Source organism: Mus caroli, chromosome 6 (assembly GCF_900094665.2).
Source record: "Mus caroli chromosome 6, CAROLI_EIJ_v1.1, whole genome shotgun sequence".
Lineage (NCBI taxonomy): Eukaryota > Metazoa > Chordata > Mammalia > Rodentia > Muridae > Mus > Mus caroli.
This window is the reverse complement of record NC_034575.1, coordinates 70,001,300-70,025,387: the sequence shown is the minus strand read 5'-3', so window position 1 is coordinate 70,025,387 and position 24,088 is coordinate 70,001,300. Positions and strand designations below refer to the sequence as shown.

Here is a 24,088-nt window from a genome sequence, read left to right as displayed (position 1 = left end):
CATGTCTTTCTGTGTTGTTGTATGACCCACTGATTTTAATCAGGGTCACTTGTGTAGCCACTGGTTTGGAACTATCCATTGGAACCTGGTGGGCTCACTACTGGTCACATAATAAATGCAACGACTGACCTTCCTCTCACATCCCATGAGTAACTACCAATAGTTCAGCAAGGAGGGGTATGCCCATTGACAGACCTAGCCTAGTGTAACCCCAGCTCAGACAACTATGGCTGCTATGACATCATGCGATGGCTGTACTGTGCCATGAAGATGACATTCCACAGCCCTTCTCTGTCTTCTGCCTCTTACAGGCTTCTGCTCTCTCTTCTGTTAAGTCCCTTGTGCCTCAGAGAGTGCACTGTCAATGTCCCATTTAAGGCTGAGCGTTCAATCCTCACTGTCTGTGATGGTTGGTTGGTTGGATGGTTGGTTGGTTGGTTGGTTGTCGACATACACTAAAAAGCTGGAGTCATCTCAGAAGAGGGAGCATCAAATGAGAATTGCCTCTGTAAGATTGCCCTGTGAGCATGACCGTGGGGAAATTTCCTAGACTAATGATTGATGTGGGAGGGATCAGCCCATTGTAGGTGGTACAGTCCCTGAGCAAGTGATCCTGGGGTGTACAAGAAAGCAAACTGAGCAAGCAACGGAGAGCAAGCCAGGAAGCAGTACTCTCTGTGGCCTTTGAGTTTCTACCTTGATCTCCTATCCTAGCTTCCCTGGATAACAGACTAACTTGTAAGTGGAAATGAACCCTTTGCCCCAAAGCTGGTTTTTGTCACTGTGGCTATCTAGGCAATAAAAAGCGAGCGGGGACACCGTTAGCATCTTGCGCAGTCGTTGTCCATCACTGTTCACCAAAACCAGAAACTTCTCAGATAGAGATGAGGATAACATGTGCTTAAATTTTTCATAATCTTATTTTTCTTATATTAAGGTTTTGATGGTTCCATGCCTGGTAACTAGAGCTATTCAGTATCATATATATAGATTTATAGATATAAATACAGATATAGATATATAGATATTGGACATTGGTATATCTTCCTTAGGAAAATGGCATTAAAGTCCTTTTTCCATTATTGTTATTTTACGGTGCATATAAAAATCAATTCAAAGAAGATTCAGGAAGGATTTAAACACATGACCTAAAGCTGTAAAGTTCCATGGCATTTTCCTTCTCATTGATTTCCTGCCCATGATGGCAAACGCAAAACCAGTCGATGGGTCTATGCCAAATTAAAATCCTTTTCGAGCAAAGGAAACAATTAAAAGAGCGGAAACACGATAGAGACAACAAAGAAATACTATCTGCCTGCCATATGTCCAACAAGGGCCTAGGCCTGGTCTTCAGCTCCAAATTTAATTACACTTGAGTTGCCACTGCATTTATAAAGATTCACCCTTGAAATAGAACAGGGAAAGGGAGCAGCTGCCCAGAGAGAAGCAGAAACACCTCAGGGAGACAGGGAAGACTCAGTGCTGGTCTTCCTCAAGAGGAGAGAAGTGTGGCCCCAGAGAAAGACCCATGGCCATCTGCAGATGTGGCCCCATCCAGGCATAACAATGAGCATCCAGCCCTGAGGTGTAAGACCCCCACAATCACCATTCTACTTGATAAAGATATGCTAATTTAGGGTGAATCAGGAGCTGAAATGTTTGTATTTATTTAGTCATTGGCCTGGCTAAAACGCTCTGCAAATTTTTTATTAGCAATAGTAGAAAATGACACCCACCCACCCACACCCAGCCCCCCGTGAATCAAAAGTACCACCAGTCTGGCCTGGAACTCTGTTTGGACCAGGATAGCCCCAAATTTCCAGAAATGCCTTTGCCTTTGAGTGCTGGGATTAAAGGCATGTGCCACCATGTCTGATAAATTTCTAGGTAGAACACTTTATCCCCAACGACTTCACCATGTACCAGAGGCTTTTCTGAAGCAAATGTCCGCTCAGGTATACTTTTGCTATTTCACAGCTGTGTGACAACCATTCAGTCATTGACCCACTCTGATCATCAGCTGGCTTCAATGCAAAAACGGTGTCTAAATCTTAAATACGAAAAAGATAACCTATGCTTCATAGCAGTGTTATTGGAATTAAAACGTTGTATTATTTGGTCACAGAATTATAAAATTTTCCGGTTAGATGGGTTTTAAATCACATATCTACTTTAAATCTAATAATGAAAACACTGCAAGTTGAGGTTGAAAATTCACTGCCAAAATTCTTTCCTTCGTAGAGATTAAATGCCCTGGCCGCACTAGTTCGAGGCAATCTTCCTAAATTACACAGAAACATCATCACTGCATTGATTACCATTGATGTGCACGCAAGAGATATAGTTTCTGAGCTGGTTCAAGCCGAGGTAAATGCTTCATTGAAGGAAAATGGCACAGCAAGACGCAAACCCCATATGTCTCACCCATCCATCATTTCTGTCACTGATGCAGGTAGACTCAGCCGACTCCTTCGACTGGCAGCGGCAACTGCGCTATTACTGGGACGTGGACCTAGATAACTGTGTGGCTAGAATGGCGTTGTCCCAGTACACCTATGCCTACGAGTACTTGGGAGCGTGCCCGAGGCTGGTCATCACTCCTCTCACAGTATGTTACTGAGCACTGAGGTTTACTCACACTGGCCCAGGCCATCATGAAAGTCTTCACCGCCACCACATCTTTACAAAGCAAAGATTTGCGTTGTTTGATTTGTGTGCCTGAGTCTGCGAGTACATTTCCACTAGAAATTTTCACGGCCAGGGAGATGTCTGGAAAGTGCTTGCCATGCAGGCATGAAGAGTTGGCATCAGATCCACAGAACCCATATAAGAAGCTGGGCATGGAGGTCTGGGCTGCAATCACAGTGTAGGGAAGCAGAAACAGGAAGATCCCTGCAGATCACAGGCCAGCCACTCTAACAAATCAGTGAGAGACCCTGGCTTAAAAAGTAAGAGAAAGTGATTGAGAAAGGCACCTAATGTTGACCACTGACACACGCATACATACACTTCTAGCCAATGAATGAATCAGGCCTATGAACTTGTATTTAAAGACAATTCTCTTCGATAAAAACACTTGATTGTTTTCTTCAGGATCGCTGCTATCTTTGCCTCATGGGGGCTTTGCAGCTTGACCTCGGAGGCGCACCAGCTGGCCCTGCTGGCACAGGGAAAACAGAGACCACCAAAGACCTAGCAAAAGCACTCGCCATCCAGTGTGTGGTCTTCAACTGCTCTGATGGTTTGGACTACAAGGTGCAGTTGTAGTTTTTAATCTGAATACTAGCCTTAAATGCTTTCATTTGCAACACAACTTTAAATGAGGAGAAACTGAGGTGAGGTTGAACGGAGGAGAGAGTGGTATTAAAGAAGGATGAACAAACAAAGCAGGTCAGCATCCCTGTGGTGCACATATATAATGCAGACCAAATATAACATAACATAAAAATAAATCTCTTATAAAAAGAAAAAGAATGAATGGAGACCCTCTTCTCAGCATTCTTGGGCATGCCTGCCACAGTGGTTCAGAGGCAATGGAAGTTCCCACTAGTGAAATTTTCCAAGGTCTTTTCAGTCAAGTTTGTCTCTTCAATGTGTAACATTTTTTTTGAGAACCTGTAAATATTTTCCAGAGCTCAGTGGAGGTTATTAATGAAGAGTCCTTGAGAACACACACTCCAGGTTATTTTATTTAAGAAAAAAAATCATATTTAAACCACTTAGCAGAAAGCAAAGGGATATGACCTCTTGGTAGAAATGTGCTCGGTGCTGGTGAGCAATGCTCATCGTAGCTAGAAGACCATTGGCAACACCATTCCAGAAACCACCCTTCGATAGTGTCTTAGCCCCAGATTGTAAACATTGGAGGAGACCAGCAAGGCAGCCTGAAGCTGATCAGCTTTGCCTGTGTTTCAGATGATGGGGCGCTTCTTCAGTGGCTTGGCACAGTCAGGGGCCTGGTGCTGCTTTGACGAATTCAACCGGATTGACATAGAAGTCCTGTCGGTCATTGCCCAGCAACTCATCACCATTAGGAATGCCAAAGCCGCAAAGGTGAGAGGTCGTGCTGGCTGGCTGTTAACGTAGCTTTCTCAGATTGGTCATGCATTCAGCAAGCAGTGCCTTAGGAAGGAGATCGTTTCAGAGTAATCGGTAAATGCCACAGAACTTCCTTGGGTATATGAAGTCCTTGTCTAAGCAAATTGAAGAAATACACGCTGTGCTGGATCCTGGGGATGCAGAGACCCTAATGCCTGAGCTCGGGAAACCCTTCTTCCCACCCCAAAATACACACACACACACACACACACACACACACACACTTTCCTCCTCATTTTTCATCTCTTGATTTTGACATTTGACATTTACATACCTGCTATTTCTTTAATGCCCTCTTTTCTGGGCCACACCACTCTCTTTGTGGCTTCCAAGGTCTACAGAGTGTTGGTGGGAAAATAGAGGAGAGAACCTGGGAAGCCCAAGGAGCCCATAGGTCTTCAGGCCAGCTCTTCAGAGCTCACTACTGGAAAAATCTGAGGGTCAAATGAAGATTCTGAGTGACCCTGCTACTTAACACACACCCATTCCTGAAGAAGGGGGTTTGTATTTGGCAGGTAATAGCTATGGACGATGGACCGACTAGGTTTGGTCACCAACGAGCAGCACAATTTGGCCTTCACAAACCAGAACCTTCCTCATCCCCTCAAGGGAACTAAACTGCCACAAGTCCCCTAATTCCTCCCTCAGACCCTTCCAGAAGACACCGCACTTCGTAAGGCTCCATCCATAGGGTTGATATTGTGAAGCTGGGGTCCCTGGTAAAGTTATTAAGTCCAACATGGAAACCCCAGCAGGCCACTCTCCCAGGCTCTATCCTAGTGGAATAAGGGAGCAAAGACTCTGTCCCTTTACAGTCCCTTTCCACAAAGCTGGAGATGAGGCTGGGCTTCAAGTCAGCTCCTGCACGTTCCTATGACTTCTGAGTGCTGTGCATGATGACCGAAGAGACAAACCATGCAGGAAACAATTCAAAATATTTTAATTAAAAAAAAAACAGAAAAAAAGTCAAGGGTTTTTTGTTTTGTTTGTTTGTTTGTTTTATGACCTCTATAAAGTAGGGAATTATAGAAAAGAAAGTTGAGGCTGGACTTTTAATGAGTGGCTAAGGGAGCCAGTCTCTGTGGTGCATTTTTATTTGCATCAACCCTTTGTGGAGGAGATGGATGCAGGTGAAGATAATTCAAAGAAGTAGAGAAGTATTTTTACAGGTATCACAGAAACACAGAATCCAAGCGACTCCTATCATCTGCATCCAGTCCTGTTTCCCACCTACTCTGTGAAAATGTGGATTAAATGCAAGGATATCCAGATAGATTTTGCAAATCATTACCATCTTGATGAGTAACCCACCAAGAGCAAATCTGGAGATCAAAGGGGGCAGGAACCAGAGAGAACAGAGGCTACATGAAGCATTCCCAGCTGGAGTGTAGCTCTATAGTTCTAGTTGGTTACACCATCTAAAACCAATGAAGAGTCTTGGACAGTACAAGTATCCATTCTGCAGCAGCCAGAACACCCACCATTTTCTTCCCAGGCAATGACACAGGGCTCAGCTCCACCTGACTCTTCCTCTTTAGTCTCATGTGGTCTTGGGGTTCATTGTGGGTCCCAGGTTCTGCCTCTCTTCACTGGCAGTGTCTGGGCACCACCAGTTCAGCAGCTCAGAGAGAAGATCAGAAATGGGGGTCTGCAGTCCATGTTTCCCCACCAGGCAGGAGGGGGAAAGTGGAGCCCTAATCAGCCAAGATCTGGTCCAATGGGGGCAAGTGCCAGAGGGGCAGAAGAAGAGAAAGGCCTTCTTTGGGAGTCTTAGTGTCATGGCTCCTTTAAGCAAAGGCCTTCCCGGTGGTGATCTTTAATGAAGCAGCCTCTGAGAGGATTCTCATTTGTTTGTATTGCTGTATTGGGAGGGAATGTGGATGCATATGCTTCATTTGGGGTGAACCAGGGATTGTATACTTTTAGGGGGAAGGGCATGAGAATATCCAGGAAACCAAGATCATTGGCTGAAGGATTCATCTAGATGCCTAATTAGTATGGAGGAGAACTCCAGGTTCTATGCTCTGTGACTGAGGGCCTGCGGTCCTCTCAGTTGGTGGTCATGGTTAAGCATTCCAGAGCAGGCACTGGAGGCTGGGAGAGGCAGCTCCACTCTTACTGGCTCAAATCTCTGAGATCCCCTGGGTTTGAGCATGCCAGGAGCCCTACAGTCCCAGGCCTAGCACAGCACTTTCATCCAGTGGCCCAACTCAGAACATGGCTTCATCTCTGCCTTGTCTCTTTAGGATCAGCCCAGAATCTAAAGTATCACTGGATGGTGTGAATTGCATCTGCTGGGAGCCCGTCATTCTCAGATTCTGGCTCTTGTCTCTCTCATGATGATTCTCACACATATCCCAGTCTGTAGTTTGCCCAAACTGTCCATGGTCACCTCAACTCCATCACTCTCAAGTCCTTTTTCCCCCCACAAGCAATGAGACAAAGGGGCAATTCTTTAGCTTAGAGTGCAAGAACCCTGGTTTTCAGAACCCAGTGGACTCATAATTTTCTCCGTGTCATGAAAAATGCCTGACTAGGAGCAACTTTAGAGAAGAGGGCTTTATTGTGGCTGACAGTTAAGGATGCAGTCCATCGTGATGGAGAAGGGATAGAAGTAAAGGCTTAGAGGCTAAGACCTGGTAATGAAGGTACAGTGCTGGGAGCCTGAGGTAACTGGACAGTCAGGAAATAGAAAGCAGACAGGAACTAGGCCAGAGTACAGAACCTCAAGGCCTACCTCTAGTGATTCACTTCTTCCAATGAGGAGCTGCCCCCTCCAAGTTTGACAGCTTTCTGAAACAGCACCACCAGTTAGGAAGTCTGTTCCAACAAAGAGCATAAGGGGGACATTTCCCATTCACACACAGCGCCAGACCTAGCTATGCTATCATCTGAACTTTGTTGTTACCCTTTAGCAAAGTGGGTTTCTGCCTGTTCCCTGAATGTGCTCTGTTCTTTATTATGTTTGCTCCCCTTGCCTGAAAAACTGTCCAATTATCAACTCAAAACGCCCCTCCTCATGCTTCAGGTCTCCAGGAGCCTAGCTGATCCCTGCATGAGTGTGTGCACGCACACACACACACCACTGTTTCATCTGCCACATGAGATGGTCAGAGCGTCCAGGTCTGGCTGCACAGAACAGGCCTCAAGCATGAGCATCCTTCATCTCTGTATCCCCTGGGTGACCCAGGGCTTCAACCTGCAACCGGTGTTCAATAATCATCTACTGTTAAATGAAAGCAAGGGAGTCATGCTGTGGCAGAGAGCCCCACCCCACCCCACCGCCCCCCCGCGCTCAAGATTACAACTAGGCTGAAATTTCTCTGGGGAGTCCCAGAAAGTAGGAGTGGAGAAGGTAGACTGACGAGTTCAGCAGATGGTGAGACCAGAGGCTTGCAGAACTGGGTCAGGAAGGAGCACAGAACCTGGGCAAGGCAAGGCCGGGGGCAAAGAGCAGTGAACACTGAACCCAGAGGAGACAGGACACAGGCAGATCAAGAGAAAGCTTCCTCCGTCCCACAGCAGAGGTGTTCATTTACCCTCTCCCCACCTCCCCCAACAGCTCTCCAGATTCATGTTTGAGGGACGGGAAATCAAGCTCGTTATGACCTGCGCGGCTTTCATCACCATGAATCCTGGCTACGCAGGCAGAACGGAACTGCCGGACAACCTGAAGGCCCTGTTCAGACCGATGGCTATGATGGTTCCCAATTATGCGCTGATTGCAGAGGTGAGTGAACTTCAGACCCTAACAAAGCAAGGTTTTATGCAGTTTGTTTTATTTGCCTTCTAATTCTCTCAAGACAGAAACTCCTTTTACTTCCTAGTTTCATTTTTGTTACTGGGATGAAATGCCTCAACCCAAAGCAACTCAGGAGAGAAAGGATTTATTTTGGCTAGTAATTTCAGAATGCAGTCCGTCAAACCTGATAAGGGGGCAGGAACTTAAACCTGTGAGTCACATCCACCTGGCAAGAGCAGAGAGAAACGAGTGTATGCTTGCTTACTTATAGTCAGCACACATAAACACTCGGTCCAGGAACCAAATGCAGGGAGTGGTGCTGCCCACAGTGGACAGGTCTTGCCCCTCAGCAATCAACACAATTCCCCATAGCCACAACCACAGGCCAACCTGATGCAGACAATTCCTCATTGAGATTCTCTTCCCAGGCGATCCTAAGAGTGTAAGAAGTGGACAGTTGTCACCATCTTACTTTCTAAGCATCCAAGCAATCATTACTCACCCTGAGTAAACAGAGACTGCTTCATTCTGCATGCATATTTAGTTTTCAGTCTTACTGCCAATATCCAGAATGCCTCAGCTGCTTTATAGAATATAACCGATCCCTAAAAATGGAATGAACCAATGAGCCCCAGTAATTAACCCATCTACTGGGGTTTAATCAGTTCATCTCTAGGAGTTAAAATGTCTAGATTGGTTCTAAAAAGGCAGCATTATCCTCATTTCTCTTTGGATATAAATTTAATTAGAGTCAAGAAGTATTGAAGCCCAGTCTGGTGCCTCATGCCTGTAATCCCAATACTCAGAAGGCTGAGACAGAAGGATTACTGTGAGTTCAAAATCACAACAGAGTGAGACATCCTCTCAAAAAAAGGAATAAAATAGGAAGAAGTAGTGTTGAGTCAAAGCTGTATTAATCATTTGAATATTAATAATAGTTTGAAGCTGTTTGAAGAAAAACCAGTAGTCATTAATAAATTATGATTGTTTATCATTTCTATATCTATCAAGGAATCTTTTTGTTTCAATGTTCTTTGTCTTTCATTCTAGCTAAGAATCTATGTGTATAAACTTTACATGTGTTTCTCAAAGCACTTTCAGTTAAGGTACACTTTATATACAAGAAAGTACACACAGTTCATAAAGACACGAGGAAATGTTTGCACAGACATTCATCTGTCTGGCGCCAAGACCAAAACACTGGGCTCCTTTGCGGAACTCCAAAAGCTCCCTTGAGCTCTGTGCTGTGTTTATACTGATGGACATGCCCCCTTTTAGAATGGAATTTCTCGGAAAGAACCCATTACTCCTGCGGCTAATAGATTCCTTTGAATTATTAAAGAATCTTTTGCCTGAAGTAAAAGGAATTGATTAAGGCTAAACCAGACCAACTCTAGAAGAATTTCTACTTGAATTAGCATAATGCTTGATTAGTTCGTTCAGAAAGGTCTGTTTCTCCTGTGGATGTAGTAGTGCAGAGGACATCTCCCTAACAGAAGCCCCGTCCTTTTTCTCTGTGGCCGAGGAATCAGGAGAAATTGATCTTACACACTGTCTAGGCCTTGTCTTCCCTCTGCTGCTTACATTTGTCTTATTCTGAACAAAAGTCCTGTCTGAGCTTATCTTCCTTCCTACCTCTTAAGCTTATGGGGTATGTGACCTTGTTGCACGTCACATCTCCAAGTCATTAGGCAAGATTAGCTGTCAATAATTTTCTATTCTAAACTTGGAGCTTGGGGTACATAGCTTAGCAGACTCCTGCAGGGCTCTTGTGTCTGGACTGAAACTGGCTGGAGGCACCTTGGAAAATGAACTGGCAGCATAGAGTGTTTCTCACACAGTCACCTACAGTGTACAGAGCACTGTGAAATCGGCAGTGGAAGGGCCCCAGAGAAAGCAGAAAGCACTGAGTGGGTTATACACACAGTGTAAACCCTGCTTCTGAGCTCACCCATTATGGGTGTGATAAATATGATACCCGGGCATGATGGACAGAAGGAAGACTCCACTCCTGCCTCTGCTGTGGAAGACACTAAGATTCAGGCCACAAAATGGCTCAGCAGCTAAAGGTACTTGCCACCCTGAAAACCCGAATTCCATCCTTGTGATTTCCACAGGCATGAAATGATGCATACCCACGCCCCACCCCCACTAAATAAATAAATAAATAAATAAATAAATAAATGTAAACGGAGGCAGTAGCTCTCTGGGATGGAGGGGATCTGAAAAACCTTTGTTTAGGTGGCCTTGGCTAAAGAGGCCAAAGCAGCAATTCCACCCCAGCAGAGTAGCTCTCCTCAGCCTAGAGAAGCCTGATTCTTGCTTTTGTGTTCAGAGTTTACACCACCATTCAACCTCAAGTTGCTCCTCAAGCCAAAGTGTCCCCAAGGCTCCATCACCATCTGTAGAGACAGAAGAATCACACTCAAGCATCCCTGAACACCGTTTGTCACTTCCTGGGACACAGAGCACTCTTTTCATCATACCCTTACTCTTTCTCATTACCATTACAACACATCTGATAAAAAACAACTCAAGTCAGACAGGTTTACTTTGGTTCACAGTTTAGGGGTACAACAGAGGTAACAGGGGTGCAGGAGTGTTCATTAGCTGGTCATATCACTACAACACTCTTGAATCTTTCTGTCTCCTCGCTAAGCAATGGAAAGGTGCACTGCCAGGGTAGATGGCAGGTACGTCTGTAGCCAGCTGATATTTTGCAGACAACACAATGGAAAACACTGTATCTTGTTGTCTCTCCTAGGTGATTCTGTATTCTGAAGGATTTGAGTCAAGTAAAATACTCGCAAGGAAGATGACACAGATGTACAAGCTCTGCAGCGAGCAGCTATCACAGCAGGACCACTATGACTTTGGCATGAGGGCCGTCAAGTCTGTACTGGTCATGGCTGGGTAAGAAACCTAAGGGGAGATTGCTCAGTCAGGAAAGTGCGTGGCCATGCGGATATGAGTTCCATCCTGAGAGGCCATGTAAGAAAGCCAAGCATGGCTGTGCATGCTTGCAAGCAGTTGCGGTGCTGAGGAGGCAGAGACAGGCAAATCCCTGAGCCCACTGACCAGGCAGTGCTTCTGAACTGGTAAGCTTCAGGCCAGTGAGAGACCTTGCCTTACACACCAAGGTGGATGGCTCCTGAGGCATGACATCCAAGGTTGTCCTCTAGTCCCATGTAATGTGATTACCCGTCAACAGACACACAGACACACAGACTTGGAGAAAGACAGAGATAGACAGAGAGACAGGCAGGCAGGCAGGCAGGCAGAGAGGGGTGAGAGAGAGAGAGAGAGAAGAGTGAAACTTTAATCACGTAATCAAGTGTAAGTAGGTGACTCTCACGGGCTTTGAAAGCAATGTCTGATGAAAGTTAAGAGACTAATAAGCACGGGGCTGCTGTTTTGTCACTTGTGTGACCCAACTTGTGTCACTGTGAGCCCAACTGGGCTCTACCTAACTAACTTGCATTTCTCCAGAGCTCCTCACGTGCATTGGGTTTCAGAGAACAAGAGCCATTACCACAGCTGGAGAAACAACTCAGCAATTAAGGGCATTTGCTGCTCCAGAGGGTCCCAACAGCTGTGTCAGAAGGCTTACCGTCATCTATAATTCCAGTTCTGGGGAATCTTACTCCCTCTTCTGACCTCCATGGGCACAGCACTCACTCACTCACTCACTCACTCACTCACTCACTCACTCACTCACAGATAACCCCATGTATTCCATATGCAACAGTCAAAAATAGAATCTATTTTTAAAAAGCCTTGGTCGCTGTCAGGCTGACTCAAAGGCTCACATTCTGTTATGTGCATGCTGGAAGGTGAACCCCATGTTGCCTGAAACGGCCTCAAGGGTTAAAAGGGACTTGGTTGTTTTTTCTCAGTCCACGATTATGCCAGACTCTTCGTCTTCCCAGCAAGGGTTCAAGTTCAAAACTAAGGTGACTTTTAAGCTCTAGGAAAGGAGACTCTCATTTCAGGTTCCATCTTTCCCCTTCATGACTACCTGAACCTAGCACATCCTTGGTCCCTGACTTGCCCAGGGCCTAAAATGTAATCTGTTCTTTTAAGCTCTTCCTCTCAGAGCAGGACTCATTGAGCCCAGTTCAGTCCATCCAGGATCCCTGGCTCTTTAAGCTTGGCACTACCATCCCTACTCTCTATCCCTTACTTTGGCCCACCAGATCCAGCACGTCTCTTCTGTACAGCATCACAGAGTAACACACAGGGATCCGACATGTTCAGATCCATTTGCATTCAGAGAGCACAACTGCATCCTGATGTGTAAGACAGTCATCGATCTACGTGATGTGCCAAGGCCACCACAGGACTGTGCCTGAAGGTTACTGCAGAGAAAGACAAACTAGACTAGCAGCTTTAGAGAGAAGAGGGTAACTCTTTCGAATGGAGAATAAGAGAAGATAGGATTGGAGAGATGGCTCAACAGTTGAGTACTTTCTGCTCTTCCAGAGTTTGATTCTCAGCACCCACCACCCATACTGAGCATCTCACTGCTATCTGTAACTCCGAGCTCCAATGGGTTTCACAACCCCCTTTTGGCCTTCATGGATACATAAACACACTCAAAAATAAAATAAAGGAAGTATTTTTTTAAGAGCAGGTAAAAGAGAAAGGCAGGGCATTCTAGACAGAGGGGACAGAAAGTGACAGGGGTGTGAGCCGTTGTGATACACTCACAGGGCTCTAAATTCAGATAGGACAGAGTCTAGATCTGTAGAGGAGGGTATTTGAGAAAATGTCCCTGTCACTCTTCTCTAGGCTTTATAGAGAATGAAGGACTTGTCCCCGTGCAGTGATAGAGTCAATCAACATGCAGGTCAAGTCCTTAGCAGAAATCTCAGTCCCCGAGTGAGTCCCTGTGAGTCCCTGACCCACAGGCCTAGAACATTCCACCTTGTCTTACATTCTCTCAGTGTCTTCTTAACTCTCTTGAATTTAGGTCTCTAAAAAGAGAGAACCCAGACCTCAGTGAAGATGTGGTTCTGATCAGAGCGTTGCGAGACTCCAACTTGCCAAAATTCTTAACAGACGATGCTCTCCTGTTCAGGTCAGTTCCCAGGGCCCATGGTGTCAAGCATTAGAACCCATATAAAGGGAAAAAGATACCACTCAGGGGCTTCTTATGTCTTTAAAACCAATGCATTTTGTGGGACTATGATGGCCCAGAGTTATGGAAGAAGATCAAGGAGAGCTTCAACTCTGGATACTTCAGGTGAGGGTGACAGGAGTTGGCTTCCTCCACTCTCCCAACCTGGCGCCATAAAATCTGCTCTTCCATCATCAACCCTAGTAAGAATTTAATACCCTGACAATTATCAGGCTTCACTCCTTGTTTGACCTTATAAGGTTCACACACACACACACACACACACACACACACACACACCCTACAGCCCCTGCGTATGCAGGTGAAGCCTCTTTCAACACCCCTCAACTGGCCAATTAATTGTACACTGCCACACAAGCCTTGCCCCAGGGACCATGGCCACCTCCCTAGGGGCATAAATAACCCTCCTTTCTCCCTACTGAACTGAGCCAGTTCTCTGTTCCCAGGGGTGTGTGTGTTCTTTGCCCTAGCACTCAACAGCCAGCCAAGCTCCCGCCTGCGCCCACCTGCACCGTGCTAAGCCTCCCTCTCTCTAGTCTAGCCCTGTGCCCAAGGGGCCTGGCTATCCCGAGGGAAAGAAGCAAGCCCAGCTCCTCTGGACATCTGCACATCCCTCTGAGAAACAGTCATGGGGGACAGACTTGCCTGTGAGCCACCACGTGGGAGGGGCCAGGAAGCTCAGGGGTCGAAAGCCAGCCTGGCAATATGAACCTCAACTCTTAACAGCAAAAGCGTAGACTAAACAACACTATTCTAATCACCTTTTGTTGGGGGTGGGGGTTTTTTCCAAAATATTGATCACCAAATTGTATCATTTTACAAATTGACATTTGGTTACAAATTCCTGATCCTTAGATTTGAATTTAATATAAAATGACTGCTTTAATAGTTCTTTTTAAAATTCATGTAATATTATGTTTCTCCAAGTTATATGCATATATACTTTTAAAAATAAGATAGAAATCACCACTTCCTTGCCTTCCTCCAAAGGCCATCCTTTCAGCTCTTCTGTTTATTTCACTATCCTCTCCATACTTGGCACCGTGCTTGTGCCGTTTTCCGGTTTGTGGGCTTGGGATATTATGTAACTATGGCAGGTGGGAACATACAGCCAGCCCATCCTCTCCTCTCCACTCATCCCCTCTGCACAGTTACACTGCAATACACTTGAGCTCAGCAGTCAAGATTTCCAGACTATTGTAACTGAATGAATTAATGGTCTGCTGTTAATTTCATTGTCTTGGTTTTGATATTTGGATATTATTTTCCATGCATATATCTTCACAAAGTTATTATGTTTCTGTTGGAGACAACCCTTGAAGCAGGTTCTCAGTGTGTGCATATGTGTGTGTGTGTCTGTTTGTCTGTGTATGTCTCTGTGTGTTTGTGTGGGTACATATGTATGTGTGTGTGTGTGTATACATGTGCATACATGCGTGTGTGCTGTCTTCCTCAACTGTTTTCCACCTTTGTTTTTTGAGGCACAGTCTCTCACTGAACCTGAAGCTCATTGATTTGGTTAGGCTCAATAGCCAATGAACTTCAGGAATCTGTCTGTCTCTGCCCACTTACTCTCCTGGTACTGGGTTACAGGTGTGCATTGCTACCCAGGCCTTTGACATTGGTCCCAGGGATCCAAACAAGCACATTACTTGCTGAGCCATCTTGCAAATGTTTAATTTAAATGGATTCCATCCAGTTGACTCCAAAAAAGCTTTGGCCTTTTACAGTTACACAAATGATTTTAGGAAAATACTGATTTCCCCTCAAAAGTAAAGAGCGGCCAAGGACAGAAGAATGTGTGCCTCTGCAGGTATTCAGTTGCCTGAGTCTGCAAGTGTCATTTTGCTATTCTTAGATGATTTTCCCATGACGCTCCTTTACTTACGTTTGTAGGAACTCAAACCCTTGGCCCGATATAAACAATGGGGCTATCTTTTTAAGTCTCCCATTCACTCTTATGGAAGAGGAGGGGACTGAGACAGGGTCTTACTATGTAGCCCAGGCTGGCCTTACACTTAGGATCCTCCTGCCACAGCTTCCTGAGCCCTGGGATTACAGGGATGGGCTGTCATTTGCTTGGTACGTGTATGGAGGAAGCCTTCTGTCCCACTGAAGTTCACTTTTTTGCCTATTTAGATTTACTGTTTACCTTATCACCGTTTTATAGTTGTAAGCTCCCTGTCTTCGGAGAAAGACCCCCTTAGCACAGTGTGCAAAGCGCATCCCTTTCACGTCCCTCTGTGCTTTTGCCACTGTGTGTCTTCATTCAGGGAAATAGGAAAATATCTTCTATTATAACGTTAAACATTTCTTCTTTGAAATCTGCACTGTCCACGGTACTATGTGCCTATGTGCTACATAGGTGCATTTTCATCCTAGTCTATATTACGTGCTGAGCACATCCCCCATGGCTCTCTGCCCTCTCCATCTCCCTTCCCCCTCCTGTAGTCTTCTCTGTTTCTCTAAACCAGCCATTCTCAACCTTCCCAATGCGTTAAGATAGTTCCTCATGTTGTGGTGACCCCCCAGCCATACAGTTAGTTATTTTTGTTGTCACTTTATTAATTCATAACTACAATTTTGCTGCCATTATGAATCGTAATGTAAGTATCTGATATGCAGAATATCTGATGTGTGACCCTCACCCCCCCCAAAGGAGTTGCAACCCACAGGTTGAGAACCACTGCTAACAGTTTACTTAGGCTTTCATATCATGCATACATATGTGTGCATCTCCAATATATCTGTGTGTCTGTTGTGCAATGGTGACTCTGCCTCTTTCTTCCCACATGCTTAGCTCTTTTCAACTATTTTCCAGAATTTGCACATCTCTTCCTTTCTTCCTTCCTTCATTTTCTATTTCCTTTGCAAGATTTGCTTTGTCTTTTGAAGTTTCATCCAGTGGATTTTGATCAGTCACCCTCCTCCCCAACTCCTCCCAGGTTCCCTCCCTCATGCTGCCCAACTAATTTTATGTCTTTTTTTTTAAACCTCTAAGTCCCATTTGTGTTGCCAATATATACTCTTGGGTGTTAGCCTTGCACTGGAGCATGGTCCATGGCAAAGTTAGTAAACGGCCATAGTGGGGGAGGCTTTCAAGAGAGGAGAGTGGGAACACAGTGGTATAAAGGGTAAGCAACCCGATCAGGAAGGGTTAATGGGGTAGGAGTGAGAACAGGGTAGAGGAGGAGGGATGGAGAGATGGATAACCAGCACAACAGACCTTTTGGAAAAGCCATATGTAAGCCTACTACTCTAAAAGCTTCCTAAAATATATACACACCTATGTACAAATACTTATGTACAAACACCTATGTACAAAAAGAGTTGAAATGGAGTAACTCAATAACTGTCTGCCAAAGCTCCTATTAAATTTCTATGTTAGCTTCCATATTATTTTTCCCAATATCTACATAGGGTTATAAGCACATTTACTGCTTCGAGGAAACATTGAAATGAAAAATTTCAATGTATTGATAAATTCATCAGTTGGGTGTTTGATACTATCCTACCACGCCATGTGAGCCAGATAGAAATAAATCCTATTTTTCATCCTTAAGGAAGTCCTGCTGTGCAGAAAACAAAAACAAAAACAAAAACAAAACAAAAAAAAACACTGGTCTGAAATACAGAAACTGAGATCACACAAGAGTTCAGGAAAAGGGGTGGCTCCTGGCACAGCCCAGGACAGACCTGTGCTTTGAATGATCAGCAGACTATTCAGTTTCTATGACAAGTATGGGAAGGCAGGGATGGCTGGGGGCTCCTAACCTGTCATTTCTGTTTTGTCAGTGGGATCATATCTGATCTTTTTCCTGGAGTCCAAATCCCAGAACATGACTATGGTATTTTGCAGTCAACAATTGTGGAGGTCATGATTAACCAGAACCTTCAGCCTGAGTTATGTATGGTCAAAAAGGTGATACAGCTGTATGAAACGATGCTGGTGAGACACGGCGTTATGTTAGTAGGACCAACGGGAGGTGGCAAGACCACAGTTTACCAAGTATTAGCGGAAACCTTAGGGAATCTGGAAAAGCTCAACACAGACAATCCTTTTTATCAGCCGGTAAAAACCTATGTTCTTAACCCCAAATCGATCACAATGGGAGAATTATATGGGGAAGTCAATAATGTGACCTTGGAATGGAAGGATGGTTTGATGGCACTAAGTGTCCGAGCGGCTGTGAACGATACTTCAGAAGACCATAAATGGATAATCAGTGATGGGCCAGTGGACGCTCTTTGGATTGAAAATATGAATACGGTGTTGGACGACAACAAGATGCTGTGCCTGGCTAACAGCGAAAGGATTAAGCTCACACCTCAGATCCACATGCTTTTTGAGGTAAATGCATGCCTTGCTGGGAAGTGAAACAGTCACTGAGTTGACACATCAGGATCAAAAACACAGCACCCAACGGTGGCATACTGTTTTTATCATTTATCTGTGGAGGTATTTTATTTACTTGCTGAGGACTTATTAAATTATCCTGTGATAAGTGGACAACACCTGTCCTATGTTCCCATTTCTCTATAAAATAGAAGTAGAATTGCTTCTAGTTTCACTTGCTTTGTTTTGGAGACAGATATGTATGTGGCTTGCATAACTTAAATTTCTAGGTAGAAATACTGTGATCCATTCTGCTATGCCGGGACTGGGCACGACCTTCTCTTTGTGAGAAGGATGAGAGTCAAACACAGCTGCAAAAATTCACAGAAAATATCACCTGTAATCTTGCTGTCCGTCAGATATGTAGACTATCTGCTGTGCACCATGTATGTTTCTAGATGTTAGGATACAAAAATGGTGAATGAAAGGGGGAAGACCATGACTATCATGTACCATATACCCTGATATAGCTGTCTCTTGTGAGACTACGCCGGGGCCTAGCAAACACAGAAGTGGATGCTCACAGTCAGCTATAAGATGGATCACAGGGCCCCCAATGGAGGAGCTAGAGAAAGTACCCAAGGAGCTAAAGGGATCTGCAACCCTATAGGTGGAACATTATGAACTAACCAGTACCCCCCGGAGCTCGTGTCTCTAGCTGCATATGTATCAAAAGATGGCCTAGTCAACCATCAGTGGAAAGAGCGACCCCTTGGTTGTGCAAACTTTATATGCCTCAGTACAGGGGAACACCAGGGCCAAGAAGTGGGAGTGGGTGGGTAGGGGAGTGGGTGAGGGAGCGTGTGGGGGACTTTTGGGATAGCATTGGAAATGTAAATGAAATAAATCCCTAATTAAAAAAAAGAAGTAGATAATATAAAAAAAAACAACAAAAACTAAAGAATTAGATAATACGCTAGTGTGGTGGGGCACACCACACTATCGTAATTATCCAGCAATTGGAAGGTAGAGAGGCTGGTGGGTCTCGTGAGAGAGAGAGAGACAGAAAGAGACAGAGAGACAGAGACAGAGACAGACAGATGGATGGACAGACAGAAATAGAGGCAGACAGAGACAAAGACAGATGGATGGACAGATGGACAGACAGACAGAGAGATAGAGGCAGACAGAGACACAGACACAGAAAGACTGATAATGTGTTCTATTTTAAACCTTCACCTAACTTGTGTTTGTTTTCCAATTGCATACTGCTCTTCCACTCTTCTCCACGCTCTCCCTTTCCACGCTAGATCACACTTTAAGAGTGTAGTCTACAGAGTGAGTTTCAGGACAGCCAGGGCTATACAGAGAAATCCTGTCTTGAAAAGCGAGAGAGAGCAGAGAGAGAGAGATTCATTAGTGCTAAAGTTGAAGGGATATGAAAATAACCTATTAGCTGTTCAACTTTAGGTGCAAGACCTCAGGGTGGCCTCTCCTGCCACGGTCAGCCGATGTGGAATGGTGTTCGTGGATCCCGAAGAACTCAAGTGGATGCCTTATGTTAAAACGTGGATGAGCGCCATGTCTAAAAAAGTAAGCGCAGCTGCATGTCTTCTCAAGTCTCCCTGCATCTGTTGGGGCTCTCATTGCCCTGCAGTGCACAAATGTGAATCACTCTAGTGGCATGTGAGATTAGAGGAATGCCGTGCTTTCGGCTTGTCTGCAAATCCCTGAATTCTTCAGGAACACACCCATAAGTCTGTCATACACTCCCTTGCCTGACAGCGCCGTCCCTCTACCTCCTGCCCTCTCTACCCAGCCTCTCTATAAACTAACTCCTCTTAAATACCAACAAGAGGTCCTCCCTCCAGCCTCGATGCCTCCGCCCCTCCAAAAAGCACAGAACAGGTTGAGACAGTGAACTTTGCAGACATCCTGGTAGATCATCAGAGGAAATCACAATAAAGAAAGAATATTTAAATTCAGACACTGATTGGATTTTCGGGGTTAGGAGCCTCTAACACCTCTGAGAGCCAGAGGGAAAGCCTGTTTATCTCCTGCCCTGATCATGAGTGCGGGACACATTGTCACCTCACAGGTGTAAGGTGTAAGATGTCATTTATAACAGCTTACAATGATGTGATAGACCTTTTATAGTCACTGTGCCAATACCAATGCACTGTTATTAGCTGGAGTATGGGGCCTACAGAAAGGTTCACTCTGCATTGTACAGTGCATGGCTTGATTTTTCTTTTTATAACACCTAAAGTCATGTGTCCACCATTACAGTGCTTCCCTTCCTTGTCCTGCAGCTCCTCAGTTCTCTGCTGCTTCATGCTTCCATGCCTCTGCCTAGTAATCAATGTTCTCTTCTGCTACCCCTACGGTTCCTCGTTTCCCAGAGGCCATAGTCGGGATCATAGTATACAACCTCCTAGAGCTAGATTTTTTTTTTTAACTTAGCAAAGTGCACTTAAGGAACCTCGTGTCTTTCATGGATTGACATCTCATTTTCTTTTTAATATTGAGTAAGAATATGTCATCATATGGACACAACATGGTTCACTTATCCATTTACCTTCTAAAAGACATTTTGGATGCCTGCAGCTTGAACTGCTACAGACACTAGTGTGCATTTTTTCCCTTAAAATTTTGATGAGTTTGGGTAAATATATAGAAGTATAGTTTCTAGATCAGATGTGTATATTTGACTTTGTGAGAAATCTCCAGCTTGTCTTCCACAGTGGCTATGCCATCTTGTACGTATACCAGCAGTGGAGGAGAGCTCCCGTTCCTTAAATACTTACCATCATTTGGAACTTTTGTGCTTTGGGCTCTATTCAGCTTAGTGCGCAGGCACAGCAGGGTTTTGTTTCAGTCTGCAGATTCTCAAGCATGCTTTTATGTGCTGGTTCGTACCTGTGTGCCATCTTTGCTAAGCTATGTACTAGGGCACAATTTTGCCCATTACTTGGCTGGGGTTGGTTGGGTTGTTTGTTTGTTTGTTTTATTGCTGATATCAAGAGTAGAGCAGCTGCATATCAAGTTAGTTTAAGGCCAGCCTAGACCAGAATATATGCAGCCCTATGAGTTGGAGGGTAGAGGGAGAAGTCTTGGTACACTTGGATACAACTCCTTTACAAATACTTTGCCAAAGTATATCTTCTGGAACTGTTTCCTCCTAGGCTGTGGCTTCTTGGTATCTTACCAGTACTCTAGTATCTCTCCAGATGATATTATCTTTCAGTTTTCAACCTCCTCCTAACAGTGTCTTTGACAGAGCAGGCGGTTTCTTTAAAACAAAGATTTACTTATTTTACATGTGTGGTGTTTTGCCTGCACGCATGTCTGGGTAGCACATGCATGTTTTGCCTGCACGCATGTCTGGGTAGCACATGCATGCCTGGAGTCCACAGAAGTCAGAAGAGGTTGTCAGGTTCCACGGAACTGGAATTACAGGTGGCTGTGAACCACCATGTAGGTTCTAAGAATGAAGCCCAGGTCCTCCCCAAGAGCAGGTAGTGCTCCTAGCTGCTGCCCCTCCTCCCCAGTCTCCAGAAGCTTTTGATTTTAATGAGGACCAATATCAAATTTTTTCACGTATCATGGTCTTAAGGTCACATCTAGAAACCCACTTGTTAATATGATGGAATTGTGTTTTGTTTTGATTGTTAATTCCAATTGTGCATGCTAGTATATAAAGAAGTAATTGTCTTCCTTATTTATTAGCCTGTGACCTAAGTGACCTAAAACTTTTTTGTGTAATTGCTTCTTAGATTCTAGTCTTATTTTATCAGTTTGAGGAGATGTTATACATAGATAATCTTGCCATCTTTGAATATAGCTTTACTTTTTCCTTTCCTTTAAATAATAATAATAATTATTATTACTATTATTATTATTTTAGATTTAAGGGTTTGGTTTGGTATTTTATATGTGTATGTAGGTAGTAGGTAGATACATTTGTAGGTATGTATGTAGATGTGTATGTGTATGTGCGTGTGTGTGTGTGTGAATATGTGTGTGTGCGTGCACACAGGCATGCATGCACATGTGCACATGTACAGTCAGAGGGACATCAGATGCCTTGGAGCTAGAGTTATAGGCAGTTGTAAGCCTTCTAACAAGCAAGAACCAAACTCAAAAGTAGCGTGTGCTTTTGACCCCTGCTCCATCTCTCAGCCCCTACATCTCCTGCTCTAACCCGCAAATCTTACTGTCCTGTCAGAGTAGCTTCAACTGCCAGCACAGTACTGAATAATAAGGGGTTGAACTGGCTTTTAAGTCTTTGGAAATCATCCCTCCCACTTTGCTGAGATGTTGAAATGTTGCCTTCTCTCTTACTCTCTTTTGTTGTTCTTAGCTGTCAAAGACTCTCAACAGACAGTGGAGTGGAGCACGCGCACTGGTACTTTCAGAATTAGTTACAAAGTGAAATCTCTGAACTCATTAGCAAACCAAGAAATGCAGGGCCTTCCCACTACCTGGCATGTCCTCTGTGCATCCTGTTAAGCGGTGGGCTTCCATGGACTTTGTTTCAGGTGGTGTGATGCTGAAACCCTTTGATCTAAAAGCCTCTGAATACACCAGATAGATGGGTTTTAAAAACACTCTAAATTTAATGATATGTTTAACCTTCAGTAAGAATTTACTAGAACATTATTTGTTCATTTTCAGCTGAATGACGAAGTCCAAGAATATTTATTGAATCTTTTCAATCGTTATGTTGATGATGGGTTGCATTTTGTAAACAAAAAGTGCACCCAAGCTATCCCACAGGTGGACATCAGCAAAGTGACCACACTCTGCTGCCTGCTGGAGTCTCTGCTGCTCGGCAGCAAAGATGGAAATATCTTGTCAATGGTATGACGTTTCATTTTGTTTTTAAATTGTGTGTTCGTGTGTGTGTGTGTGTGTGTGTGTTGCTGTGTAAATGCTATGGTGCACATGTGAAGATCAGAGGACAGCTTTTGGGAATTGGTTCTCTTCCCACCAAGGGTTCAGAGATCAAGCTTAGTTTGTCGTGCTTAAGTTCTCTTGCCTATTGAACCGTCTCTCCAGCCCTGCATAAAGGCTTTTTATTAGTATAAACCTACAAAAAACACCTTGTTCCATGAGATTCTTTGCCAATAAAAACTAAATTTTCTGCAATTTGACCATATGATTTTTAATTTAATTTTGCGAGACTAAAGACTTCAATTAGACTAAAAGTTAGAAGGGACACCAGAGAGTCTATGGCGTATTCTTGTACTCAACCTCTATTACCCCTGTGGTCTATCTAGGTCTGCTTAATCTGTTCGAAGACACTCATGCAGGTATAAAGTGAGCTACCATGCACAGCTGAAAGTCAACCCTGGGCTGTGATTCCTACTCATGTCTGTCGCTCATCTTTCATCATTTTCCATCATAAAACTAAGGAAACGCTACTTTGTGAATCACTAAATAGAATGCTCTTTATGCCCAGTTAAAATAAACAAAGGTCCCAAACTTTACAGCTTAGGGGTTGCCTTCCGTCAGGAAGTAAGATATTTACACTGTTTCTCTTTATACTTTCAGGAGCAAATGAAGCTGAACACTGTACTGTGCCAGACTTTTGTGTTCTGTTACTTGTGGTCTTTGGGTGGAAACTTAACTGAAAATTACTGGGATTCTTTTGATACGTTTATTAGAACACAATTCGACGATAATCCTGATGCCAGGGTAAGGACTAAATGGAGGTGACATCATCATTTAAAGTCCTTAAAATGTACGAGTATAACTTTAAGACCTTTATGTTTCCTAAACAGAAGAGTAATTCCCATGCAACTAAACAAACAAACAAAAAAGGTTTGTTTAATAAATAAGCTCAAAGGTTTGGATTAATACAATAAAAAGGAATACATGAACAGGAAAAGCAGCAAGTTTAAGAGCTTTAGTCTTTTTTTTTTTTCTGGTTTTGTGAGACAGGGTTTCTCTGTATAGCCCTGGCTGTCCTGGAACTCACTTTGTAGACCAGGCTGATCTCGAACTCAGAAATCCGCCTGCCTCTGCCTCCCAAGTGCTGGGATTAAAGGCGTGTGCCACCACGCCCTGCTAAAAGCTTTAGTCTTATTCATTGTAAGGATTTTTAAGTTACTCTTCTCTGGCAGCCACTAGTAACATCTACTGCATTAAAATTAAAAACAAACAAATAAACAAGCAATCTTTCAGTGTACTTTCCCAGACATTTGATGTTAATAAGGTGTAAACAGTCTGTAAACTCCTGCACTGCAGATGACTTCTGAGTCCTAATTAGCAGGCGTATTTTCACAGTTGGTCAGTTATTGCCTTGGGAGCTACTTTTTATACATCCCAACATTGAGCAAATGTGTTATAGCAACTAGATTCCTCACCACCACAGAAAGACTTGTAAAGATGGAAGAAAAATTCAAATGTACCTCATGTTATTAGACTGAAATTGGCAATACCAGTTCTTGTGGATTTTCAAAATATCAATGCATGGATATGATTGTATGAAAATTGATACGTGCATATAGTTGACTCGGAAAAACTGGTTCCAATGCTCCCCCCATGACCCCAAAGTCTATGAATGCTCAAGTCCCTTCTATCAGATAGAACACTGTTGGCAAATACCCTACACACATCCCCCTGCACACTCTAAATACTCTATACACACACACACACACACACACACACACACACACACACACTTGCATACTCTAACTCTTCCCTCGAGCACTTGTAGCACCCAATGCAACACAGCACATTCCGCACAGAATATTTGTGAACCGCT

The 24,088-nt window shown here is 44.1% G+C and overlaps 1 protein-coding gene and 1 non-coding gene across 2 annotated transcripts in view; both read left to right on the top strand.

Annotated features, from left to right (window-relative positions):
* Positions 1-24,088, top strand: part of Dnah6 (dynein axonemal heavy chain 6) — a 195,330-nt gene that overhangs the window by 71,496 nt on the left and 99,746 nt on the right. The window contains exons 27-37 of the mRNA XM_021164519.1: positions 2,242-2,367; positions 2,453-2,608; positions 3,094-3,255; positions 3,916-4,053; positions 7,661-7,828; positions 10,605-10,753; positions 12,813-12,920; positions 16,776-17,331; positions 18,787-18,909; positions 21,994-22,179; positions 22,873-23,016. Of these exons, the coding sequence (XP_021020178.1) occupies positions 2,242-2,367; positions 2,453-2,608; positions 3,094-3,255; positions 3,916-4,053; positions 7,661-7,828; positions 10,605-10,753; positions 12,813-12,920; positions 16,776-17,331; positions 18,787-18,909; positions 21,994-22,179; positions 22,873-23,016 (2,016 nt within the window). The remainder of the gene's footprint in view (positions 1-2,241; positions 2,368-2,452; positions 2,609-3,093; positions 3,256-3,915; positions 4,054-7,660; positions 7,829-10,604; positions 10,754-12,812; positions 12,921-16,775; positions 17,332-18,786; positions 18,910-21,993; positions 22,180-22,872; positions 23,017-24,088) is intronic.
* Positions 4,833-5,028, top strand: LOC115031353. The gene has a single exon (XR_003836994.1). It is a non-coding gene; the product is annotated as a small nucleolar RNA SNORA73 family (small nucleolar RNA).